At 49.8% G+C, this 27,551-nt stretch overlaps 1 protein-coding gene across 5 annotated transcripts in view; it reads right to left on the reverse strand.

Moving 5' to 3' along the window:
* Positions 1 to 27,551, reverse strand: part of SHANK3 (SH3 and multiple ankyrin repeat domains 3) — a 445,396-nt gene that overhangs the window by 280,317 nt on the left and 137,528 nt on the right. For all 5 annotated transcript variants that reach the window (XR_009764300.1, XM_061637962.1, XM_061637959.1 and 2 more), the window contains 4 exons: positions 23,115 to 23,282; positions 22,319 to 22,435; positions 19,365 to 19,442; positions 8,306 to 8,372 (listed from right to left, as the gene is read on the reverse strand). Coding sequence is in view for 4 of the 5 variants with exons in the window: in XM_061637962.1 (XP_061493946.1) it covers positions 8,306 to 8,372; positions 19,365 to 19,442; positions 22,319 to 22,435; positions 23,115 to 23,282 (430 nt within the window). In the remaining variant the exon portion in view is untranslated. The remainder of the gene's footprint in view (positions 1 to 8,305; positions 8,373 to 19,364; positions 19,443 to 22,318; positions 22,436 to 23,114; positions 23,283 to 27,551) is intronic.

Consider the following 27,551-nt stretch of genomic DNA (forward strand, 5'->3'; position numbering starts at 1 on the left):
TGTCCTTGAGGTTGGTCCGGAAGCTGCAGATGGTGCAAAATGTGGTGGCGAGACTGCTCACTGGGGCAGGGTATCGCCAACATGTCACCCCACTGCTGAAAAAATTGCACTGGCTGCCCATTTGCTACCGGGCCAAGTTCAAGGTTCTAGTTTTGGTGCACAAAGCCCTATGCAGCTTGGAGCCAGGATACCTGAAAGACCATCTTACCCCTTATATACCCAGTCAATCACTACGCTGCAGATACCATCTTAGTAGGGGGTCTGTTCTGCACAACATAGGAAATGGACCTTTAGTGTAGTGGCACTGACCCTTTGGAATTCCCTCTCCTTGAATGTTAGGCAGGCGCCATCTCTGTTATTTTTTCGGCACGTACTGAGGACCTTCCTCTTTCAACAAGCCGTTTAAGTAGAGACCTTATCCCAGTCTGTGTCTGTGTTCGAACTGCTTTTTAAGATGTTTTTAAAGCTTTTTTTTAAAGATGTTCTTAAAGCTTTTTTTTAAAAGATGTTTTTAAAGATGTTTTGTTTTAATATGTTTTTCAGGATGTTTTGTTGTAATATTTTAAAGTCTGTTTTTATGATGTTTTAAGAGTGTTTTTAGGGCTTTTGTTTGCCACCCTGGGCTCCCACTGGGAGGAAGGGCGGGGTATACATCTAACAAACAAACAAATAAATAAATAAATAAATAATTGGGAGGGCACCATGTTTGTAAAGCCTAAATTATAGTCTAAAGAGGTGTCAATCACAGGGGATACATAATGCTAACCCTAAAGGCAATGCACTAGATATCCATTCTCAGCCCAGTTCAAGTTCTGATTGTGACCTTTTAAAAGTCCTCAGCATTCTGGCATTTGACTGTTTGAAAGGGTATCATCTCCTCCTGTATGTCTCCCTAGTGCCCTAATATCATGTGGTCAGGCTGCTCTCACAGCCCAAAGGGCAGGAAGAGGCACCTGGACCAGCAGCCTTCTCAGTGGCACCCCCGCCCTCGAAGAACTTCCTATGGAGACAGATCAGCCTCAATGACTTCCTTTCATTCGTCAAAAAGTCTATCATCATCATCATCATTGTTTGGTTGTTAAGCTCCAGCTGTTCTTTGCTGGTTTAACTGGTATTTGACTATTTTAGCCCATTACAATTGCAGTTGTATGCACTTTTCCAAGCCGCTGCAAGAACCCTTCAGCTCCATCACTGTGACAATAAATGTTATAAACAAAGTTGTTGGGATTTAAAAAAAAATGTTTCACAGCAAAATGAATCACAGAGATTGTCATGACAACGAGACTTGGTGAGGTGTATCGAGACTCCCACCTGTGCAATTCAACTCCCTCTGAAAATTCAGGAGGCCTGAACTGGGCTTTGGTGCAAGGCAGAATCATAAGTTAAAGCAGGGGGGTAGGGCTACTCCCGTTTGTGCTACCATACTTTTCTCTTGAACCTTATGTGGGGCAGCCTTCACTAACTTAGGGCCCTCAGATGTGGTGAAGTACAACTCCCTTTAGCCCCAGTCAGGAGGGTCATGCTGGTTGCGGTTCATAGGAGTTGTATTCCAAAAAATTCTGAAGGGCACCAGCTCAGTAAAGGCTGATGTAGGGGCGAGGTGTTGTTCTATAAGCCTGTGTCAAAAACAGTCTCACTGCATCATGGGGTTTGTGGTCTACAGTCTCTCAAAATGTCTTGGGGTATTATTATTATTATTTCCAATGTATATCCCACCCTTCCTCTCAAAGGTGTGGACGATGGCAAATCATTAACTGTCCACAACAGCATTACAAACCTCCTATAAACATCAACTGGCAGGTACATCGCATGTAAGGCTTTACAGGGCCAGCCCTTAGGGTGATATTTCTGAAGTGACCAGAAGCCAACACAGGTGATGCATGCAGGGGGCCTGGAGGGCTCCCAGGTGCTTACAAGGCAGGAGGCCAGGTGCTGCCCATGCCAAACCACGCCAAACCTCCTGCAAGCGACAGCTCTTTCAAGGACACAGGGAGGATCCATGGAAGAGCATAGCTCAGGGGTAGAGCACTTAGTTTGCATAGAGAACACCTCAAGCTCCAAATCCGACATCTCCAGGTATGGCTGGGAAAGACTCCTGCCCTGAAAACAAGGAGAGGCGCTGCCAGCCAGTGTGGGTAATATTGGGCTACCCGGCCCAATGGCTGACTCCATACAAAGCAACTTCCCAAGTCCCTATTTGGGAAGGGCCACAGCTCAGGGACAGAGCGCCTGCTTTGCATGCAGAAGGTCTCAGGTTCAAGTCCTCAGCATCTCCAGGTAGAGCTGGGACTATCTCCTGCCTGACATCCTGGAGAGCAGCAGTGTAGACCAGGAGTAGCCCATGAGGTGCCCTCCAGATGCTTGTCCAATGCTGAGGGATGATGGGAATCATCATCCAGCAACATCTGGAGGGCACCAGGTTGGCTTCCTCTGATGCAGACAATACTGACCTAAATGAACCAAGAGCCCTGCCTTGGCATAAGATCTGCAGGGGATGCCACGCTGCCCTGTCTTACTGCTGAGTCCTCCCCCCTCCCCAGTTACGTTCCCACTGGAGCTCAAAGGAATGAGAGACCAGAGGGCAGGGTGGGAAGAGGAGGCCACCCTGCCCGGCCTACGGGAAGCTTCTTGGTGGTCTTCCCTGGACGCCCAGCAGGGCAGACACTTTGGTCTTTGGGCCTCAAAGATTCAGATGCATGACTTATGGGAAGGGAGGGGATTGTGTTTCAGCCCAAGGGCCACATCCCCTTCTAGGAAACCTTCCAAGGGCCACATGCCAGTGGCAGCCAAGGCCAAAAGCACAAGTAGCAGGAGCCATGGAGGTTGACTGCACCTGGGCACAGTTGACCAGTTGCCTCAAACACTCCCCGCCACCTTCCATCTAGGCAAGCAAGAGTGCCAGCACTCAAGGGCACAATGAACACTCTTGGAAAGGTGCAAAGAGGGGCTGAGGAGGGGTCATAGCCTTGGGAGGGTCCTCAGGGCCAGACACAGAGGGCTGGAGGGCTCCCCATCCCTGAGACGGGTTCAGTGAATGGCGGGAGAGCCACACATGGTCTTCCTCAGCAGGACATACTCTTTGGGACCAGGACTCCATGTGCTGCTGTTTCAAAGGTGAAGCAGTCACCAGAGGGAGAATCAGAGGTAAGGGGGGAGGAATACATGTGAAGGACACCCTCCCCCCAGGATGGCTGCTAGTTCTCTAACTGCATGTGCATGAGTGGTATGACTTCTGCATGGAGAACTGGGAATAGCACAATGAGCACAGAGGCCAATTCTAGGGGGCTGGAGATGAGGGACCTGTAGAAGCGTTCAGAAGGCAGCAGGCAGATTGATTCCCTCAGCCTGCAAAATCTGAGTTACACTGAGACTGGAGCAGCTGCCAGCACTGAGCATATCCAGGAAAAGGTTACACGGCATCTGGAACAGAGCCTCGAATTGCTGGTGTGAAGAAACGGCCCCACTCAAGCGAGAGGGTCAGTTTGGGGATTTGGGGTTTTGTTTTCGAGAAAAGCAACCTGGCAGAGCAACAGCATCGCTAGGATCCAGTGACTGGAAGATGTAAAGTTCAAGTGAGGAAGGGAAGGAGCAGCAATTAGAATGGCCAAGCATGGGAAGTAGGAGATGTTCCACCACGAGACAGGCCTCTGAAGAGGCAGAAAAGATCAGCCCCGTGTAACTGAGGAAGGCACAAGAATCACACATCCAAAGGTTGTATCCAGTGCAGACGCTGGCTGGATGGCTGGAAGCTCAGTTTAGACGAGGAGGACGAGGTTGTTTTCTAAATGATGGGAGACAGTTCTGACTGCAAACCAACAAGCCAACTCGCTGGGTCAGACCATCTAGCCCAGTGGTTCCCAACCTGGGATCCGTGACCCCCAGAGGGGCCGGGAAGTCATCCTGGGGGGCCCTGAAGAGCCAAGAGAGGATTTTTTTTTTAAGTCTTCAGGACGGCTGAAACAAACTGAGCAAGTCCGAGTGACTTTCATTCCCAGCTCCTCCTCGCCCCGCCTCTCAAGGAGACCAGCTGCTGAGCTCCAAGCTCCTTAACCCCGTATGAAGAAAGGTAGCCCCAGCCTTTGTATGCTGCATGGACCGGTTGTGGCCGCAGCAATAGCAGAAGGAGAGAACAGACCAGGTGGCAAACATGGACTGAGTGGGAGGGTGTGTGTGTGTAGGGGAGGGGGGATCCTTTGGCCTTCTCGCAACCCCTTCCCACAACCCACCAGACTCCTGCAATGTGAACGACATGGAAAGAGGCACGCAGCAGCAGCAGCAACACACTGTCCCCTCTCCGTGCATCTTCCTGCAAGCCCACACAGGCCATTACCAGGCTAAGGGGAAGGTGGTGGTGATGGGGGGAGGGAGAGAAAAGAAGAAGGGGAGGTCACTCCTCATCCCTTTGCCTCAGAAAGAGGGGGAGAGAAAGAGGTGGCATTTGAGGAAGATTCCCCTCTTGCACTCACCATCTACTTCTCCTTCCTGCGGGACACCCTCCCTTTGGTGTAACAAGAGGAGGCGTCAGTCAGGAAAAGAAGACGAGTGGGACCACGTGCATTTGTTGTGAGGCCTCTCTGCCAGCACAGATCACTCCAAAAAAGGAAGCACCTGGAATGGGCACGTAGCCCACCTTACTCCAGCCCTCCCTCCCCCCATGTCCCACGTGCCCTCCCTCCCACATGGCTGCTCCTCTTCCCTTGACCCACGGGACCCCTCTCCCCTCCCAACTTGACATGTCATTCCTCCTCCTCTAACCCTGCCCCCTTCCTCCGCATTAGGTCTAGCTGTCTTTTTCTTCTCTCTCTGCCCATTTACACTCGCTGTCCCCACCCCCGGCACCCAAGTTTGCTCCTATTTCGATTTTGCATATAGGCTTGTGTGAACCGTGTGTTTAAATTTATTGTACATCTATTGGGCTTTAACTTCCAGCCCGGCAGATTTCTCTCTCTTCTGCTTCTGTTCCTCCGCCTGCATGCACATGGTGGGGGTGGCCAGAGTAGCAGCAGCAGGAGGAGCAACAATTAACGTGTGTGGGGGGGGGGAGACAACATTTTTTGAGGATCCAAAGGGGGTTCCGTACTCATAAAGGTTGGGAACACTGACCTAGCCCAATGTTATGTCTCCAACAACTGCCATCCAGAAGCTCACAAACAAGGCACCAGAGTGATAGCCACCCTCTGTTCCCAGCATCTGGTATTCTGCGGTAGACTGCCTCTGTATATGGAAGTGCTAGTTAGCAATCGTCCATAGACCAGTCATCCAGGAATGTATCTAATCCTTTAAAAGAGCCATCTAATGTTAATGATGATCAGTGAGCTCCAGAAGTTAATGCATGAAAAAAGTACTTCCTTTCATCTGTCCTGGACTTTCAACAAACCAGTTTAACTGGGTGACCTCAGAGCCCTCATGCAATGTGAGAGGGAGAAATTCGCTACTTCCCCCCCTCCCATTCATAACTTTATGGACCTCTGTCATGTCCCATCCTTCGCTTATTCCCTTAGGCCACTTGAAGGGTCAGGTTTGAGCTGCTGTTGGTCAGTCCTTGCCGGACAGACTCAGAAGGCAACCCTGATGAGAGAAATCTACTTTATTGGGAGATTCTGCTGGAATCACCAGGATCACTGCTGTGATTTCACATTCACATGCTGCTGCATCCAGACTGCTGTCAATATGCTGGGCACTCAGCTCTGCAATCCTTCATCCAGGACCTGGTGGCTTGATGCTGAACCACGTGGGCTACGGCCAACTGGATGAGGTTCAGCAGGCCAAAGTCTAGAGAAAATCTTCATGGGGGACACAGGAGCTGTTTGTGGGTTGGATTTGTCCAGCTTTTACCAGCCTGGTGCCCTCGATGGCTAGGGCTGATGGGAGTTGTAGTCCAACACATCTGGAGGGCCCCAGGTTGAGGAAGGCTGGGTTTGCCAATCCTTGATTATGCATCTAGTCCCTCTGTCTAATCAAGTTTACAGTCTGTTTTCGTTCCAGTAAATGCTGGCAATGGTTATGGCAAGGACAGCACCCTGTCAGCCACATCTGACACCTCCCTTTCTTCCTCCTGTTGGGAAATGTGGTGTAGTGGTTAGAGTGTTGGGCTAAGACATGGAAGACCAGGGTTCAAATCCCTACTCAACCATGAAGCTTGCTGGGTGACCTTGGGCCAGTCAGTCTCACAGCCTAACTTACCCTACAGGTTTGTTGTGAGGATAAAATGGAGAGAGAGGAGAGCCATGTACGTCCCCTCGAGATCCTTGGAGGAAAGTGGGATACACATGTAATAAACCAACACATAAATAATCTTGAGAATGAGCTCCAATGGGGGGGGTGCCTATGAAAACACTTTGTAAACGTGCGCTGGTGCCCAGTGCCTGCTATGACAGGGACACATGTGGCAAGCCGGAGGAGTCACAGAGGCCCGCAGGTTCTGATGGCCAGCCTCTGCAAGCCAAGGACTCTCGGGCTTCATAAAGAATGTGCAAGCTCTCTCCTTGTGTGGTCATATTGAATCTGGTATTTCACTGTTTCTACTTTAATTATTGTGAAGTGCCGTCGGGGTCGGTCTGGGCTGGATGGCAGTGCAAACAAATCGACAGAGACAACTGGGGATCACAAAACACACCTTGCTCCAGTTTTGAATCTGGCAAGCTCAGCCCTGGGCATATATTGCAAGTGGCACAGCTCCCCACTCCATGCATGCACCCACATGCAGACACACACTCACACACACTTAGCAGCTCTACAAGTTCCTCCCTACATTTGAAAAGCACACGGAATTTTTTTAAAAAAATTCTGCAGGTGCTTTTAGTGGATTTGCCCACAAATCCCTCTTACTGGGAGAGGGGCATTACCCCCACTGTTCTGAATGTCAATGCAGTGACGCTGCTGACCACGGCTTAGCCTTTGACCTTCCTCAAGCACCCCCACACACACTAGCCAAAGGAAGCAACTGTCTTCCAGCTCCTGATTTGCTGGGCGGGGGGTCACATGACAGCCTTCAAACGCTCCACATGGCACCACTAGAATGGCCCTGACTCTCGGCCCCTGCAAGCGGCTCTCCGAGGCCCTCTTGGCCCACGTTCTTCCCACTAGGTGTGACTCCCGCCCAGCTGCCTGTCCTTTCCTTCACCTTCCACGGAACCAGAACAAGAGGCATCCAGGACAGAACTGGAGGTGGCCTGGCCACCCTCTTCTGCCACCTGGACCATCGAGGTTCTGCGGCTGCTTCCTCCGCTCCTAACCCCACTTCCCTGCAGGTGTCTCAGGAAGCTTTGCAAGAGCTTCGCTTCAGGCCATTCACTGGCCCACTCCCGTGGCTTACAGGAGCCAGCCAGCAATCTGGTCCTGCTGGCCTCCGGTGTGCCTCTCCTCCCTTTCCCCCACTGCTATTTGACCCACTTAGATCGTTAGCCACATTTCACAAAAGTCAGCATTTCTGCCTTTAATTAATTGATCTCCGGCCTCCAGAGGACTGCGCCTTCCCCCCACCTTTCCTTTCTCTCCGTCTCCCCCCTCCCCACCCTCAACAGAGCCAAATTAAATATGCTGCTTTGGGCACCTGAGCCATTTGACAGTGCTCGTTCACGAAACCTCCCTTCCCTTGAGAATGGGCTCCACTTCCTCCTCCTGATTCTGCCCCCGAGAGGGGCTCAAGACACTCCCATTTCTCCCTGTCCCTGGACAAGAAGCGGTACATATTAGTATTATTATTTTGCCTCTGGTTGCATACTCACCTTAGATTTAAAGCACATGGCTTCCCCCAAGCATCTTCTTATCAAGGAGAAGGCTTCCAGCCAAACCTTCTCCTTGACAGGCTAGATTTCTGCATCCAGTGCTGTTTTTGTTTCAAATGGAGGAGAGTCAAACTCTTTTTAATAATGAATTGTATATTGTTGGGACCCACCCAGGCACCTACTGGTGAAGGGCTGGTAAGACATTTAATAGCAACATCAACAATGCCATCAAGGGAGCCATCTCTTCCAGCAGCCTGGAGTGCCCTAGTCCCGATAACAGATCTACCAAGTTGGGTGCAAAGGTTGGTTCAGGCAAAAGCTTGGCAGCCTGGTGGCAGCTCTGAAGATTAAACTCAGACTGAGGCTGCGCACACACTGTGCATTTAAAGCTCAGCTTCCCTCCCCAAAGAATCCTGGGAACTGTAGTTTGCCCCACAGACAACTACAGTTCCCAGCACCCTTAACAAACTACAGTTCCAAACAACAGCATCTGCCAGTCCCTCCTTCCTCTATAGTCAAATGCCTCTCAGCCGTACAAAGAGATAAGAACTGCATAAGAGCCAAAGGTTCTGACTCACCAACGTCGGACTCTTTATGGGTTTTGATGATTTCAGCCAGTTCAAAATTCCCCGCAATGATGGCCACCTGAAATGGGAGGAAGGGACAGGACCCAGGAGGAGTCAGAGGGAATATTCAACATGTCACATATTTCTTTAGCATAATGAATGTGCACAGCTCTTCATATTGTTCACTCTCACAACAACCCTTTAAGATAGACCATTTACATTACCCTTTTACTTTTTCATCCCTTAATGAACTTGCATGCTACACCCTCTCCACAGTCCATCAAGTTTTCTCCCACTATGCCTACCGAGCTGCATGCAAAATCTTTTAAACGTTAGGCTTGAAAAGATATCTCTGTAAGAAACTGCAGAACAGTCAGATTTGGGTTCTTCACTAGTGCGGGGGAGGGAAACGGGTAACTTGCAAAGATGTCTTTGCTGAAGAGGTGGATATGACCACACAGCACAATGTATTTTTTATAAAGCTAAAAGGCCCCTTATACAGATACGGTGATGGTGGGAAGGCAAAGAGTCACTGGTAGCGCTAAGTGGCAAGTGGTCGCACTCATTGGTCCAAGGCACTTACTCCTCTTGCGGCCTAGGAAAGGGGATCAAACTGACATGGGGTGCGGCATTAGCCACATGCCACGGAAACAAATACAGTCATTTTCTGGGATTTGGGCAAATCAACCGGTGTCAACATGTTCCACACGTGCAGCTCTGTCTGCCTGAACTCAAATCCTAGCATAAGCCAGAAGTAGCCAACGTGGTGCCCTCCCAATTCTGTTGGGCCAGAACTCCCACCATCCCCGAGCACTTGCCATGCTGGCCAGGGGTGATGGAGTCCAACAACAGCCAGGCTTTCCCTGAGGGGTGATCCAGCTATGCTGATGTCGTCATTTGATCTACGGATTTGAGATCTGCTTCGCATTTGTTTCACAGATGTAATTTTATTGTTGATTTTATCCTATTTACCACCATGATATTTCTCTTGATGTTGGTGGCAAGGGTTTTTTGTGGGCACGCCAAATAAAATAAGTAAATAGGCAACATCTGGAGGGCACTATGTTGGGAAAGCTAATAATGGGCCATGGCATGACCATCATGGCATGAGGGTCAGTGCGGGGCGTTGGTGAGAGTGTTGCTCTTGAATCAGGAAGACATCAGAGCATACAAAGAGCCTGCCGGATCAGGCCATGGGGGCCCATCTAGTCCAGCATCCTGTTCTCATAGTGGCCAAGCAGAGGACCCAATGGGAAAAGGCCCACAAGCAGGGCATGAGCGCAAGAGCAACACTCGCCCCACCTGTGACTTCTGGCAACTGGTTTTCAGAAGCATTTTGCTTCCGACTGGAACAGGTTCAGAGGAGAGCAACAAGGATGATCAGAGGGCTGGAAACAATGCCCTATGAGGAGAGACTGAAAGAACTGGGCATGTTTAGCCTGGAGAAGAGAAGACTGAGGAAAAGAGAAGACATGAAAGGTTGTCACATAGAGGAGGGCTGGGATCTCTTCTCGATCGTCCCAGAGTGAAGGACAAGGAATAATGGGCTCAAGTTGCAGGAAGCCAGATTTTGACTGGACATCAGGAAAAACCTAACTGTTGGAGCCATACGACAATGGAACCAATGACCTAGAGCGGTAGTGGGCTCTCCGACATTGGGGGCATTAAGGAGGCAGCTGGACAGCCATCTGTCAGGAATGCTTTGATTTGGATTCCTGCATTGAGCAGGGGGTTGGACTTGATGGCCTTATAGGCCCCTTCCAACTCTACTATTCTATGGCTCTATGACTATGGTGGCAGAGCACAGCCATCCTAGCTAGTAGCCACTGATCTCCTCCATGAATCTGTCTAATCCTCTTTTAAAGCCATCCAAGTTGGCAGCCATCACTGTTTCTTGTGGGAGTGAGTTCCATTGTTCAACTATGCGATGCATGAAGAAGCCCTTCCTTGTGCCTGTCCTGAATCATTCAGCTCCACTGGGTGTCCACAAGTCCTAGTGTTATGAGGAAGAAAAACCTGTCTCTATCCACTTTCTCTGTGCCATGCATCATTTTACACACATCTTTTACGTCGCCTCTGACTCACCTTTTCTCTCAACTCAAAAGCCCCAAATGCTGCAACCTTTCTTCAGAGGGGAATTACTCCATCCCTTTGATCATTCCGGCTGCCCTTTTCTGAACCTTTCCCAACACAACAATATCCTTTGTCAGGCGAGGAGATCAGAACTGTAGACAGTACTCCAGATGCAGCCACTGAGTTTTAAATCCCCACTCAGCTATCAAGCTCACCAAGGGACACTGGGCCAGTTGCCATCTCGCAGCCTCCTGTCCCACAGGGCTGGGGGGTTTTTTTGGTGCATAAGCATCAGCTGCGGCACCTGAGCTCCTTGGAATGGTGGTCAGCAAATGGGGTGATTAATCCTTGTCTTAAGTTTGCCACCTCACCTTGGTAAGAGCTTCAGCTGGTAAGACAGCTGTGGCTGTTTCTGGACTGGGATGGCCTGACCACTGTTGTCCATGCACTCGTTGCCTCCAGGCTGGATTACTGTAATGCGCTCTATATGGGGCTGCCCTTGAGGTTGGTCCAGAAGTTGCAGCTGGTGCAAAATGCGGTATGACTGCTCACTGGGGCAGAGTATCACCAACATGTCACTCTGCTGCTGAAAGAATTACACTGGCTGCCCATTAGCTACCAGGTAAGTTCAAGGTTCTGGTTTTGGTGTACAAAGCCCTATACAGCTTGGGATCAGGATACCTGAAAGACTGTCTTATCCCTCATATGCCCAGTCAATCACTGTGCTCTGTAGGTGGGGGCTGTGATGTTCCTATATTAATGTATATATGGTAAGTGTTGGTTGTTTGGAAGATACATGGTAAGTGGAGTGAAAGAGGGGGAGTGAATGGGCAGTAGAATGTGAGATGATTGGCTGAGTGTTTAAAATGGCTGAATGTATAAAAGGAAGAGTGAGAGTGGAATCGGGAGGGAGAAGAGAAAGAGTGGATTGCTTGGTGGGGTTTAGAGAGTTGTTTGCCAGGAGGGAGGTGGAGTTCGGATTAGTATTGAGTAAAACCATATGCTTATGTGCCTTAAGAAGAAATCTTGTTAATCTTGTTAGCTTTGTTATCTGTAATAAAGACTTAATTTGGTTTACCAAAGGCCTGATCCTTGGCTGGGGTTTCACAGACCAGGGTAAGGTAATGACCAAGGCTGAAGGGGAACTGTAACAAATGGTGGCAGCGGTGAAGAGAATAACAATACCAGTATTCAGAGTCTCTGGGAATACTAGTATTGGGACGTTACTGGTGGTTGCCTAGCAGGGGGATCTGTTGAGATCTGTGCTAGAGCGGGGAGAGAAATCATAAGAGAGAGCGGTCCGGACTGGTGGAGTCCCTGGTGGTGCCTAGAGACAGGCAGTAACCACGAGCAGGTAGGAACCTGACAGGGAGAGCCAGGGAAGGAGCGTCACATGTGGTGTCAGTAGCGGTGGGATACGAACAGAGAATCCAGATACGAACCAAAGAGAGTCCCAAAGACACGTGGTGACAAAGGAGACTACGTCACAGGTGTTGGCTGTAGCAGTGAGATACGAATACTAGACAATCCCTAATAGTTGTGTGGCAAACAGAAATAACAAAACAAGATTTCTTGTGAGAGTGACTGGCAAAGAGTGTGTGGCAAAGAGTGAGTGAACTCAAACACCATGGCTGAATACATAAAAATGAAAAGAGAGGAGCTGGTGGAGAAGTGCATAACATTCAATTTACCTCACGAGGGTAAAGGGGTAGATGAATTGAGGGTAGCACTTATAGGATTTGCAACTGCCCAGCAAAAACAACCTGTCAGGGAAGAGACCCCAGAAGGATATTTAAGCAATCCCGCTTATACAGAGTACTTGAGAGAGAAGGTAAGATGGGAGGCTGAGGAAAAAGACAAGCAGAGGGAGTTGGAAGCTGAGAGATTGAGGGTGGAAACTGAGAGAATGAGGATGGAGGCTGAGGAAAAAGACAAACAGCGGGTCTTTGAGGCTGAGGAAAAAGACAAACAGAGGGAGTTGGAAACTGAGAAGTTGAGATTGGGGTTTGAGGAGAGGGAGAAGCAACGAGCAGTGGATGCCGAATTACAAGTAGAAAAGTTAAAATTTGATAGAGAGAAATTTCACTCTGAGGAGACAAGGAAAGAGAGAGATGGAGCAAAAATAAAAATTACTCCAAAGGACTTTGCTGTCTATGAGCCTGGTCAAGATCCTCAAATTTACCTCAGCACCTTTGAAAAAGCAGCTCAGTTGTGGGGGCTACCTGAAGATAAATACATGCAGTATTTATCAAACCTGATTAAAGGGGAATTGGCTGAGGTATACCAATATTTCCCCTCAGACAGGCCCGTCACCTATGCTGAATTCAAAGAAGCAGTGTTTAAAAGATTCAGACTGGGGCCTGATTATTTTAGAAAGCTTTTCAGAAACTGCCAGATACAGACAGGGAGGTCTTTCGTGGAGCTGGGGGCAAAACTGATGGACATATTTGGGAAATGGCTGACTAGTGCAAAAGCTCAGTCTGTGGAGGAGGTGAAAAACCTCATGATATTGGATCAATTATACCATCAGTTACCACCAGAAATAAGGCTCCTGGTCAAAGACCGTTCCCCTACATCGGTGCAGGAGGCCGCAGAGATGGCGGATCACTTCGCCTCCAACAGAACTGGCTGGGTGGGGAAAACATCAAGAGATTTTAAACCCAGACCATATAACGCTGGCAGAAGGGATGTGGTACCACAGAGAGTGAGTCCTCCAGTAAAATCTGAAGGGCACAGGACACCCCAGAGTGGATCTGTGTACCCTAAAAGTGAGGAGAAATTATGCTACAAATGTGGTAGACCAAGGCACCTACGTTTTCAATGTGAGGTTGCCAACCCCATTAGTAATCCTGCTCAGACAAGGGCAGTGAAAACAGAGCCCAAGGCTTTAGAAACAGTGAAAAAGGTTCAGTTCTGCCAGATAAACTGGACAGAAGTAACAGACCTTGATTCAAGTCTGAGAGAGGAAGTGAGTGTACAAGGGGCAAATTATTGGGCATTATTGATACTGGTGCCACTCAGACATTACTGAGGCCAGATTTAATAAAATCGGAGGTAATATTACCTGAGGAAACTGTGACTATCCAAGGAGTGAGGGGTCAACCAGAAAGTTTGCCTGTGGCCCTGGTGGATATGACTTGGAGAGGCCGAGAGGGCCGATATAAAGTAGGCATTAATGCCCAGCAACAAGAACCAGTAATACTGGGAAGAGATGTAATGGGAGCCCAAGGAAAGATATATGTAGTGACCAGACAGCAAATTGGCAGAGAAAAAGAAGCCATATTAAGGGGGGCTGAAACAAACAGGGTGGAATCTGTTAACCAGCCTCAGGTCACCATAGCAACCACTAGCAGGCCTGCTGAAGGAGACAAACTGTATCAATTGGTCTCTGATAATGATGAGGCAGATCAATTCAGGGAAGAGCTGCATAAAGATACAAGTTTGAAGCAGATAAAGGAACAAGCTCTGACCCAACAGATTCCTTTCACTGACAAACTGAGGAATCAAGTTGTGTGTGAGAATGGGATTTTATATAGACTGTGGATGCCTGCTGAGAGAAAGGATGAATGTGAACCAGTGAAGCAATTGATAGTACCTAGCAAATACAGAACCAGATTGCTAGAGGTAGCCCACGATGTCCCATGTGCAGACCAAGAGGAGATTGGCAGCACACTATTATTGGCCAAACATCTCCAAAGATGTAAAACAACATTGTCTATCTTGTGGAATATGCCAAAAGGTGGGAAAAACTGGAGTAAAGACCAAGGCACCCTTAAAGCCCCTTCCTATAATTGGACAACCCTTTTATAGAGTGGGAATAGATTTGGTGGGCCCTTTTTCCAAACCCACACGTATGGCAAGAAATATCTATTGGTGGTGGTGGATTTTGCCACCAGGTACCCAGACGCAGAAGCACTAAGATCCGTGGAAGCCCCTGTAGTGGCAGAGGCTTTATTAAAAATCTTTATGAGGCTGGGTTTCCCTCATGAAGTGCTGATGGATCAAGGCAGTGTATTCATGGGAGAAGTGATGCAATGTATGTGGAAATGTTGTGGTCTAAAACATCTAAAGACCACTACTTACCATCCCGCCACTAATGGGTTAACAGAGAGATTCAATGGCGTTTTGAAGGGCATGATCAGAAGCTATGTTCAAGATCACCCACAAGACTGGGATGAACGGTTGGGATGCTTCTTATTTGCATACAGAGAAGTCCCTCAGGAGTCAACAGGCTTCTCACCCTTTGAACTCATGTTCACTAGAAAAGTGAGGGGACCTTTGGAACTATTAAAAAATTCATGGGAAGGAACCCTGGGAGAGTACAAAACATCTGTAGTAGATTTTGTATTAGAATTCCGCAATAAGTTAACATCAATGATGGAGGTGGTGGAAAAGAATTTGAGTCAAGCACAGGAGAAGCAACATTACTGGTATGACAGAACAGCCAGGGAACGTGTGTATGATGTGGGAGATATGGTTATGGCGTTCATACCCAGGAAACATGACAAATTACAGGCTAACTGGGAAGGACCATATACCATCAGAGAAAGGCTTGACACAGTGACGTATGTAATCACCACAGACCAATTAAACAAAAACAAAGTGGTTCATGTAAATATGTTAAAGCCTTACCATACCAGGGATGCACAGGTGTTGCAAGTTACCTTATTCCCTGAGGGAAGTGGGCCTGAACTTCCAGATTTGGTACAGGAAAGCAAAGACAAAGGAGGGGTAGATCAAGTGGAATGGTCAGAGGAGGTGAAGGAGGAAGTAAAAGAGGAGATTCTGAGAGTTTTGAAAACCTATAGGAATCTCTTTAGCAACAAACCTGGCCGAACCAGTATAGTTATACATTCCATTGATACTGGAGATCATGCCCCAATCAGATCTGTTCCGTACCGTGTGAATGGGAAAGTTTTGAATGAGATCAAAAAGGAGGTGGAAAATATGCTGGAATTAGGAGTGATCAGGGAATCCATCAGTCCCTGGGCCTCAAGTATTGTCCTGGTTCCGAAAAAAGATGGAACGACAAGGTTTTGCATTGATTATCGGCTAATCAATAAAATTACTGTCCCAGATGCGTATCCTATGCCTAGGGTAGACGCAATGTTAGAGTTATTGGGGGCAGCAACCATTATCTCTACACTAGATCTCTGTAAAGGATTTTGGCAAATGGAACTAGACGAGCAATCCAGAGCCAAAACTGCCTTCAGTACACCAGATGGGTTATATGAGTTTGTGACCTTACCCATGGGACTAAGGAACTCACCAAGTTCATTTCAGAGGCTAATCAATACTGTGTTGCGAGGCATGTCAGATTTTGCAGTGGCCTATATCGATGACGTGGCCATTTTTAGCAAGTCGGTGCCTGAGCATGTCCAACACCTGACAACAGTATTGGAGGCCTTAAGAAAAGCAGGCCTCACAATAAAAGCTAAGAAATGCCAGTTTGGACTAAAGGAAGTAATCTATTTAGGACATAAGGTGGGGAGTGGGAAAATCACCCCCTTATGGAGCAAGGTGGAGGCAATACAAGCGTGGCCGATCCCCTTAACCAAAAAACAAGTAAGGGCATTTCCGGGTGTGGCTGGATTTTATAGGAAGTTTGTGAGAAATTTTGGGGAAATAGCAACCCCCTTGCATGAATTAACAAAGAAGTGTTCTGAGCGTGTGGTATGGACGGATGAATGTCAGAAGGCTTTTGATCTACTGAAGGAAGCCTTGTGCCAAGGACCCATATTAATAGCACCAGACTATGAGAAACCATTCATCGTGGCTACAGATGCGTCGGACCTGGCGCTGGGAGTCGTCTTGCTATAGGAGAGAGAAGGCACCAGACATCCAGTGGCGTACCTGAGTCGCAAGCTGACGCCGAGGGAGAAAAACTATTCGTCGGTCCAGAAGGAGTGCCTAGCGGTCGTGTGGGGACTGAACAAGTTGTGCCCATACGTGTGGGGACGAAGATTCACAGTGACTATGGATCATCGGGCCTTGTTATGGTTGCAGACTATGAAAAACCATAACACTATGCTGCAGAGGTGGTCCTGGGCCCTACAGGACTATCAAGTGGACTTCCAGTTCATAAAAGGCAAGGACAATGTACTGGCCGATGGACTTTCCAGGCAAGTGGCTGGGACTGCAGTGACGTGACCAGACAGAGGAACAAAGAAAGACATTTTCCCCATAGAGACTTTTATTTGTTAACGCGACGTATAAATCCTGGAACAGGAATAATACTCTGCAGTTGTTTAAGGGGGGGGAAATGTGATGTTCCTATATATTAGTGTATATATGGTAAGTGCTGGTTGTTTAGAGTATACCTGGTAAGTAGTGAAAGAGGAGGGGGAGTGAATGGGCAGTAGAATGCGAGATGATTGGCTGAGTGTTTAAAATGGCTGAATGTATAAAAGGAAGAGTGAGAGTGGAATCGGGGGGGGGGGGAGAAGAGAAAGAGTGGATTGCTTGGTGGGGTTTGAGAGAGTTGTTTGCCAGGAGGGAGGTGGAGTTCGGATTAGTATTGAGTAAAACCATATGCTTATGTGCCTTAAGAAGAAATCTTGTTAATCTTGTTAGCTTTGTTATCTTTAATAAAGACTTAATTTGGTTTACCAAAGGCCTGATCCTTGGCTGGGGTTTCACAGACCAGAAGGGAGGGTAAGGTAATGACCAAGGCTGAAGGGGAACTGTAACAAATGGTGGCAGCGGTGAAGAGAATAACAATACCAGTATTCAGAGTCTCTGGGAATACTAGTATTGGGACGTTACTGGTGGTTGCCTAGCAGGGGGATCTGTTGAGATCTGTGCTAGAGCGGATAGGTAAACCATAAGAGAGTGCGGTCCGGACTGGTGGAGTCCCTGGTGGTGCCTAGAGACAGGCAGTAACCACGAGCAGGTAGGAACCTGACAGGGAGAGCCAGGGAAGGACGCCTCACAGTCCGCTCTTGGAGGCTTATGGATCCTATTGGTTTTCAGAGTCTCTGGGAATACTAGTATTGGGACGTTACTGGTGGTTGCCTAGCAGGGGGATCTGTTGAGATCTGTGCTAGAGCGGGGAGAGAAACCATAAGAGAGAGCGGTCCGGACTGGTGGAGTCCCTGGTGGTGCCTAGTGACAGGCAGTAGCCACGCGCAGGTAGGAACCTGACAGGAACAGCCAGGGAAGGACGCCTCACAGGGGCCTCCTGCAGATACCATCTTATCAGGAAGTCCGTTCAATACAACATAGGAAAAGGACCTTTAGTGTGGTGGCACCGACCCTGTGGAATTCCCTCCCCTTAAATATTAGACAGGCGCCATCTCTGTTATCTTTTCGGCACCTACTGAAGACCTTCCTCTTTCAACTAGCTTTTTAAATAGAGACTTTATCCCAGCCTGCGTCTGTGTTGAAGTGGCTTTTTAAGATGTTTTGAAAGTGTTTCTAAAGTTTTTTAAAATGATTTTTAAAGGTTTTTGTTTTTAATATGTTTTTTAAAATGCTTTGTTTTGAAAATGTTTTCTAGATGTTTTATCGCTTGTTTGCCGCCCTCAGCTCTTTCTGGGAGGAAGGGCAGGATATAATAATTATTATTGTTATTATCATTCCATCATCATCATCTGCTTCAAAAGTGTCAATTATTTGAAAAGATCCAAGGTGCAGCCCTTTGTGTAGTTTGGAAAGAAATGCTCCAGCTGGAAAAGTGGGCCTATCAATATTAGCATAAACAAACAAATACAGAAACTGTAACAGTGATAAAGAAAAATCCTGGAGGGACTGCATGCGAGGAAAGGAGAGCCGGAGGAGAATATTCGGCTTAAGCCAGGAGGCGCAATGGTTGCTTACAGATACATCAGAGTGGCAGGGCCGCTCCTGACGGCCATTATACTATGCATTCATGATTATTTGTGCTCATGGTAGTGTCGGGGTGGTTATATGCAATCCCACTTTCAATACTGTTTGCACTTCCAACAGTTTAAGGGCAGGCATACTGCTTCATTTCCAATCACTGCATGTCCCGGAACTTCCTGCTGAAATCTTGTAACTTTATTCACCATAAATGTCCAGCGGAGGGGGGGGTCAATTTTGTACCACATATGTTCCAACCTCTGTTGTGCTATAGCGCAAGAGTGCCCCTCTTTCCAGTTGGAAATAATGCAGAGTAACATTGGGGAAGCATCGCAGGGCAACAAGTAAAACAGGACGGGAGGACACTCCAATAGAAATCCACCACCAGTGTGTTGTTTCTGCACCAGTGACATGTTGCAGAATACACCTGCCAAAAAGCCATGCGCCAATCCGAAGTAGCCCCGAGAAGGGGAAACATTTGTTCACTTTTTCCTCTGAGAGTATGAAGACAAGGAATTGGTGGCTTTCAATTGCAGGGACAGAGAATGTTAATCCAGCAGAAAGAGGTTCCTCCCCGTCAGTGACAGAGGTGGCTGCCTGTGGCACGGTGCGGTGGCCGTGGTGGTCTTGAGGGTGTGTGTGTCGGCATGTGTGTAATCTCCTTCTCTGCAACTTTTCAAGGTGGGGCTGGACAAGAATCTGTCTAAGATGCATACCGCTATGCTTCAGCAAACTTCTCCAGGCCAGGAACAGGGAGCATCCGTGGGTCTCCAGGCGTTGCTGAATTTGCAACCTCCCATCATCATCTCCAACTGCTGGAAGTGGAGTCCAACAACATCTGGAGGACCACAGATGTTCCTCAGCTCTGCTCTAGACTGCGGGAGTCCCCTTGCCCCATTGTGGGGTGGGTGGGTCTGAGACACTTCCAACTCTAAACGCTTGGCTCCCAGAGGATGCAGAGCTGACTGGACCCTTCCCTTCCCCCATTCTTGACACCTCTCCTTTCTCGGAACAGTTCCTGCCTCTCTCTTCTCCTTTGCCATCTGCGTAATTGGCCCTAAGGGGCATCAAAAGAGCTAACCCCCCCCCCAGACAACCGGTTGACAGTCTCTGTCTTCCTTTCCCAAGGAAGATGTGGATGGGACGCCCTTTTGTGGGCCTTGCTGGCCTCTCCTACCTGGAATGCCGTCTGGCTGTTGTAGTTCCGAATATCCTTGCTTGCACCACGGAACAGAAGAACCCGGGCACAACTCTCCTGGCAGGGGAAGAAAGAGAACGGCTGCATGAGAGGAGGCAGAGGGAAGGAGAGGAGGCAGCTGACCCAATGAGAGTGTGTGTATTGGGGGGGCACTCGATACAGGACCAGCCTCCACTTCATGGTTAGCATTTAGAGCCAAGTCAGAGGAAGGCAATGGCAAAGCACCTCTGAATACCTCTTACCACGAAAACCCTATGAACAGAGTATCCAAAATGCAACACGAGATAGTGCTGGAAGACGCTCTTGGAGGTCACTGATTCATAGGGTCGGCATAAGTCGTAATGGACTTGAAGGCACGTAACAACGACAACAGAGGCCGAGGGAGAAGAAATGGGCAAGACGAGTGACCATAGTGCCTGGGCTTCTGAAGAAAGCTCCGCCTGTGTGGGTCGGGGTTTTGCAAAGACACTGCATCAGGCCACTAGCCCCGTTGAGTGAAGCCACTTTCTGAGCATTTGAGCTGGAGATAAATCTGGGGCCTCATGCATGCAAAACCACTGGGCTGTGGCTCCACCTGTGCATCTGGTTTCTGTTAAGACTTTGGCAAAAGACCCCAGGACTCTTTTGCTTGTCAGGAATTTGACGTCTTCACTTCCTTGGCTGTCTCCAGCCATGCTGGCCACCTCCAGAACCAGGCTGAGCACCTGACCAGCTCAGCATCCTGGCCCCAACAGCAGCCAGGCATCTGCCTCCAGAAACCTCTCTGGGCAGCCTTCCCCAACCTGATGCCGTCCAGACTTTTTGGACTACAACTCCCACCAGCCCCGCCAGCACAGCCATATGATGTAGCCCAAAACATCTGGAGGCCACAAGGTCAGAGAAGGCTGCCTCAAGGCCTGATACAACAACCATGCCCTTCCTGTTGTTTGCCGCCAGCTTCCTGCAATCAGAGGTACACTGCTCTTCATCATGGAGGCTCTCTCCACCTTGCTCAATCCCTCCTCAAAGCCATGTCAAGATTAGGCAAAAGTGGGAGTGATGAGTCTGCCGGAGAGTAGCCACAACAAGAAGCTGATCCGAGCCAAGCCTTTTGGCCCATTTACCCCAGTATTGCTCCCACTGACTGGCAGCAGAGGCTCTCCAGGGTTTCAGGCCGGGGGCATTCCTAGCCCTACCTGGAGGTGCCACCGGGGATTGAACCAGGGGCCTTCTGAACCAGGGCAAGGCAGGTGCTCTCTCTCCCATAAGGCCACAGCCCTTCCGCAAAGCCCGATGGCCAAGGTAAGAAACTGGATCTGGAGCAGGGCAGGCGGGCAGGCAGGGGCTGGCTCCACTGGAACTCCATAGGGCAGAGCACAGGGCTTGCTGTCTCAACAACGTGAGGGCATGGCCTGGATCCTCAGAAATGCCAGGGCCTTCCAAGGCGGCCATGGATGACCTGCCATTCTTGTCCTGGGCGACCGTTTCCTGGGCCTTTGCGCCCTGAATCGACAGGCAGCCTGTGTGCATCCAAAGCACTGGTCTCTTCCCCCTGCCCCCCCCCAGAGGAAGCCACCAAATAGCAATCCGGGGCAGCCCTAGGGAGAGCACATTTGAGCAGGGCGGAGGTTTAGCCTCAGCTCTGTGTACAGCTGCTTCTCTTGCCTGTAAACCGACCCCGACCCCGCCTCTCCAGACAAGCAGGGGAGGAGAGGCTGAGCAGGAGTGCCCCCTGCCTGCCCGTTCGCCCCCTGCTCACCCCCATCCCCCCTTCTGCAGAGTCAGCACTGCGCTCTGGAGAGGACAGCCTGGCCCAGGAAGGTGCAATGCCCTCGCAGGGCCAGCTCCTTGCGTCTTGCTCCTCCGTGCCGATCCTGCAGTGAGTTGTCGTTGTTCTGTGCCTCCAAGTCGACTACGACCTATGGCGACCCTATGAGTCAGGGACCTCCAAGAGCATCTGTCACGAACCACCCTGTTCAGATCTCGTGATTTCAGGTCTGCAGTAAGTAGCACTCTCTTTTTCCAGGTTTGGAACTCCAAATTCAGCACCCTCAGGCTGATCTCGTTTGCACCTGGTTTCAGAGTCCCTCACCACTACTGCAGGCGGTGAAAGAGCCGCTTGCTTAGGAGCTCAGGGTTTCTCCTGAGTGGTCAGGATGCTCAGGCCTGGGAGGCAGCTGGCGGCGGGCACAGGAGGGAAACCTGTGCCTCTCCTTGAGTCAAATAGTTTTGGCTCAACCCTCCTACTGCTGACTTCCTAAAACACCTTAGAGGCTCAGAACATCCTTCCCCAAGGGGGTGCCCTCCAGATGTTTGGGGTTACAGTTCCCATCAGCCCCAGCATCGTACAGCCATGATGAGAACTGTAGTCCAAAACCTCTGGAGGGCACCAGGTTGGCGAACGATGGTCCAGAGGAGGGAGGGATTTGCAAGATATGTCGGTGCAAGATTTGTTGGCTCCCCACACAGACAAGACAGGCAGACACACCACACAAAGACTGCTTGGAGCATTTGCTTGACTCCAAAACTAAGCTAACCTCACTGATTAAGTGATTAATTTATGGGAAAGGAAAAAAATAAAAGGGGGAGATGCGAGGACTTGAGCCTGCCTACTCAGGCTTAAATCTCCCCTGACCTGGAAGCCCTGGGCCCAAGACCCAGGCTGAGCTGTGGTTTCAGGCTGCAAGGGGAGGGTACTCAGCGCATGCTCAGAGGTGTTTCCTTTCAAAGTGCTCCACGTATTCTGGGCTGAATCTTGAGGAGGCCCAACTGGGAAGAATCTCCTTCAACGCTCCCTTCCCGTTCTGCCTTCTTCATGCAGGCTGAAGGCCCAGCATCCCGCTGCCTGCCTGCAGGACTCACTGCCACTGAACGGCCGCCCAAGCAGGGAAGGGGGGTGCTGCTCCCCTCGATTCCCTCCAAGGGCTGATCCAAGAAGGGAGGGGTAGCCTCACCTGGTTGTAGAGAGCGCAGACGTGGAGAGCAGTGTTCCCGGAGGCATTCTGTGCTGTCATGTCAGCCCCGTAGAAAAGGAGGTGTTCTAGGTGTTGAACGTGCCCATAGCGGCAGGCCTGTTGGAGAAGAGCGTGTGAGGACAGGAACAGAAGTCTGAGGTAGGGGGTGTCAGATGGGGGGGCAGGAGGGCAAGAGCAAGCACACTTAGAGTGCACCATGCCCAATGACCCTCCACCGCTGCCCTCCATGCTTCTGACTCCCTGCAACATACACAGCTCAGCTTGGCATTTCAATTTTGAATCATTCATGCCGCCTGTTGCAGGCTGGTTTTGTGGCTGCCTTGCTAATGCCTTTCAGGGGGCAAATGAATACCAGAGCAGCCTTCAGGCCAGATCCTTGCAGTCACTGCTGATTCCCCCAAGAAGTGACTTTTCTGATTTTCACTGTGGGAATCTCTCTTTGGACTGCCCATGCCAGTCAAGACCGTCAAGACCGGAAGGGCTCTGCAGGACTGGGCTAGCCAATCTGACTTGTGGCGGGAGGGGGCAGTCATCAGCTTCTTGGGGGTTCCATCCCACTTCGTATTTAAATTCGCTCTTTTAAGTGGCAGGTTCCCTGATGACACTTCCTCTGGGTAGGCTAGAACCACAGAGACAATCGGTCTGTTGCTAGCGTGGAAGAGTTTACCAGGCCTCACTTACTCTTCCAGCAGAACTACCATGTCTCACTTCATCTAACGTGGTGCTCTGCTGAGCCCAGCCCACCTAGGTCCCCCCCACCTCCCAGCAGGCTCACCTGGTGGATTTCTTGCCAGCCGTTTTCATCTATGCAGCCCACCTTGGCATAGTCGTGCAGGAGTAGCTCACAGCAGTAGGGGTCTCCTCCAACCATGGAACTGTGGTACAGAGGCGTTAATCCACGGCTGTCCTTGTAATCTGTAGAGGCACCCAGGTCTAACAGCGTCTGCGCAAACACAGTCACAGGCAGGCAGGGAGGGGTTGGGTCAGTGGTGATGGACCTCTTAGCACAAGAAGGGCGCAGGGGGAGGAAGGGAGGCAGGCCATGTGAAATGCAAGGAGGCCTTTCAACGACCCACGTCAGCGTCCCAAGGAATCTGGAGGGAGACGGATTGTCTTTTTGCAGCCTGCCCATGAAGGATGCATCCCAGGAGCGCCTGTGTACAAGGGTGGCATGGCCAGAGGATGTTTCCTGGCATGGTTAAGAGACCCAGCAAGGGGTCCCTGTCTCCACGTCCCGCCATGAATTCACTAGGTGGCGTGAGGCTAGCCAAAATGTCTCTTGGCCCTCAGGTCCCCTTTTGCAACACAGGGAGAGCAATGTTGACTTGCCATACAGGGATGTAGCATGTGTTACTGGGACAATGCATGTGAAGCACCGTGAACACTTGAAATGTGTCATATGCACCGTCATCATCTGAAGAATGCTATGCAGAGCCAAGGGTTGCCTTTCATCAGCTCATCCTAGGGCTTCATTTCCACGCCTCACCTGACTCCCCAATTTTATTAAGAAAAAAATATATAATGTAAGGATTTGGCGCATGAGCTCATGGAATGGAAAGCCAGGAGCAACACTGCAGCATTTGAAGCAGCACATGGTCCTACTGGACCACAGAGCCTGATGCCAAAGAGCACATGGCCTACCCCATGGCATGGCGCATCGGGGCTCAGGACCAGGTTGAGGACAACTGGGTCCATGCGCTAGGCCTGGAGCCTACACAGAGCTCTGAGACTGCTGGAGAAATGAGCCAGACCTGCCATCATTGTATTGGTGCACCTCCCTTGTATCTACCACACATGTGGTGCTTATTCAGACCTGACAGGGAGGGTTCACTGCTGGCCCCTGCATGCTGCATCCTCAGGACTTTGCAGCCATGAGGGAAAAGGATCCTCATGGCCCACAGGCTGTAGAGCAAAGACTCGTCACTCTCTAACATCTGCACGTTGTCCTTTCTTGCAGACACTCACGGCTCTTTCCAGAGAAGGGCTTTCTGGGGTCCTGGTTTAGTCCAGCAACCCAGTGCAAGGGGAGGGGCCTGGGGAAAGTGAGGGTGTGGCACTGCAGGCAGCACAGAGAGGGCTGCTGGTCAGTTTCACCAGTGAGGAGAGGCACCGGCTGCTGGGCAGACCAGCCACTTTACAGCAGCCTAGCATTGCCCACACCTGGAAGCCCTCCCCAGAAACAAGGAGCTGAGGAAGGAACACAAGCTGGTGGCAAAGCGTGGCTGGAGCCCCAGTCACTGGGGCTAATGAGGGACAGCCCCTGCAAGTCCCCAAGAGGAGGTACGGAAGTATTCGGCTGAGACCCGGAGCTCCTCCCCACACAGAAGAGGCAAGACCACCAAGGAGGCACTGAGGGAAGACCCCGCAGGGCGCCCAAATAGGCCAAGAAGCATGAGACGGGGAAGTGGCAATGCTAACAGGCGGCTGCTCCAAGGGTCCACACAGGGTGGGCAATGTATGCGCAGGGCAAGGCACCGTGACCCCCACGCTCTAGCAAGCAGGAGAAGTGAGCAGGATGTGCCAGCGAGGACCAGGCTACGGCATCCCAGACACCTGCCCTGTCCCGCCCGGGGCGAGTCGGTTAGGCTGATGCTAAGCAACTTTCCCCATGCTTGACCCCCAAGTACATCCATAACCTGTGAAGCAGCACGTGGGGAGATATATATTCACACACACACATGAAAGTGCCAAGAGCATTAATTCAGTTCCTGCTAGGCCTGCATATCGCAGTTATGGTAAGCGAATGCGCAGAACAGAGCAGCCATGATGAATCAAGATGGAAAACACTTTAGCCCTGTCTGTGTAATTTTTGCAAGCTTCTTGGACTTCTGAAAGCACGGCTACTGCTGCCAGCCGGAAAGATGTGGAACTATAGCGTCCTGATAAGCGCTTGCAGGATGCAGCGATGTGAAGACATAACAAAAGGAAAGCATGACATACTTTTGCAGAGCAGGATGGTGTTGAGCTGGGCCAAAGGGGCCTCCATGGAAGATCACTGAAGACGCAAGGGTCCCCCTCCCAGGTGGATTATATTAATTCATGGTCTGCCTCTGCTTACGTATGATGGGAGTCCACCCATACTCACTGAAATGAGTGTCCACATATTGGGTAATGCCTACCTCCAGATCCAGTTTGCTGATTTTGATAAAAGATGTATTGACATGTTGGATTAGTTGGATCTTCTTGGGATAGGGGGTGGGGGAGGCTGCCCCTTGGGTTACTTTTTCTTCTTCCTTCCTGCTCTCTACTCTCTCTGCTTTCATGCGCTTTGCTCAGCTGGAGGCTTCTGGGCCACCCCCTCATAGGTAACTATGACTTTCGTTAATATTGTAGGAAACTTAGAGTAAAAATACACAAGTAGAAGGGTAGGAGGAAGTTAGGTGGAAAATATAATTGTGTATCTAGACAGAATGTTTGCTTTGCAAATGCTATTTGTAATCATCTTTCCAATGCTACTAGTTCATATTTTTATTACTTCATTGTTCATTTCATCCCCGTCTAGGATGCACACCTTAACGTGGTGTGGGGGTTTGAGATTGCTGAAGAAGCTGAGAGCAAAGCCATCAGGAGTCTAGACCAAGAGGCTAGGCTCCCAGCAGGGGCACCCAAGGCGGAATGGTCAAAGCTGAGGCACCAGACTCAGATGCATCCAGACTCTGAGGAAGGCAATGGTAGACCACCTCTGAATACCTCTTACCACAAAAACCCTATGAACAGAGTATCCAAAATGCACCACGAGATAGTGCTGGAAGATGAGACCCCCAGGTCAGAAGGCACTCACCGAGCTACTAGGGAAGAACAAAGGACAAGTACGAGTAGCGCTGTGACTAATATCGCAACTGGGTCAAAGCCGAAAGGAAGCCCAGAGGCTGATGCGCACAGATGCGAAAGGAGAGTCCGGAGTTGTACGACGCACGCAATAGGAACATGGAATGTGAGAAGCATGAACCAGTAAAAATGTGTATTTTTAATCTCAGTTTCCTAGAATATTAGAGTTCAGAAAGTCATAGTTACCCATGGGTGGGCCAGAAGCCTCCAGCTGAGCAAAGCGCGTGAAAGCAGCAGAGAGCAGATGGCAGCGAGAAAGAAGAAATTGTCAAGCAAGAAATGGAGCGTATCAATATTACAATACTTGGCGTGAGTGAATTAAAATGGACAGGAATGGGACACTTTCAGTCAGGCAACTACAAAATATTTTATGCAGGAAATGAGAAATCAAGAAGAAACAGGGTTGCTTTAATAGTGAGAAGTGATGTAGCAAAAGCAAGTAGGAGCTACAGCGCAAGGTCTGAGCGAGTGATATCAATGAGACTTAATGGGAAACCTATCAACATAACCATCATCCAAGTCTACACTCCAACAGCAAACACAAAAGAAGAGGAAACAGAAAGATTTTATGAGGATGTACAGGAAGAAACCCACACACCAAAACAGGATGCTCTCATAATCATGGGGGACTGGAATGCAAAAGCAGGGAACAGAAGAACTAGGTGTCCTGCCCAGAGTCCGAGACACGAGACAGAGGCGAGGTTTGGTTTGATTCTCGTTTTATTAGTGTGATGGTTACATCCAAAGCAGTGAGCTTCATAAACCTGTCTACTCTGACTCACTACTTTCCCTAACTAGTCTACCTAATCAGTCTCTGCAGCATGTGGGGAGAGTTGACTCAGCACTAGAGCCTGGGTGGGCACCTGCTTATGTAGGGAAGGTCCCATAACCGACAGCTTCTCCGCAGTCCCACCCTCTGAGAGTCCCGCTTCTTGTGCCTTCTTGCGCGGAGTGAGGCGGGATGAGCCTCCGATGCCCCAACTGACAGTGGGGGTTCACTAGGTGACGGCGCGACCTCAGAGAGCAGGAAGCTGGTTGACAGGGAAGCATTTGAAGTGCCAGGCAGGGATTCTGGCGCAGGTGGGGCTGGCGTGCGCAAAGGGTCGCTTCCCAACGGCTCAGGCAGGGAACTCGCAGATGGGGCGGGATCTGCCTTGACAGGAGGGATGGGCGAGGAAGTCTGCGGGCTGACAGAGCCTCACCCTCCAATAACATCCCCAGGGACCTCGTCCTCATCTGACTCCTCTCCCTGATCTAACTCCCATTGTGCCTGGGGTGCAACACTAGGAATTGTGGGGAAATGGGGCTTAGGAGATAGAAATGAAGCAGGAGAAAGACTTATTGAATTCTGTGAAGCCAATAACTTGTTTCTTGCAAACACATT

Source organism: Rhineura floridana, chromosome 8 (genome assembly GCF_030035675.1).
Source record: "Rhineura floridana isolate rRhiFlo1 chromosome 8, rRhiFlo1.hap2, whole genome shotgun sequence".
Lineage (NCBI taxonomy): Eukaryota > Metazoa > Chordata > Lepidosauria > Squamata > Rhineuridae > Rhineura > Rhineura floridana.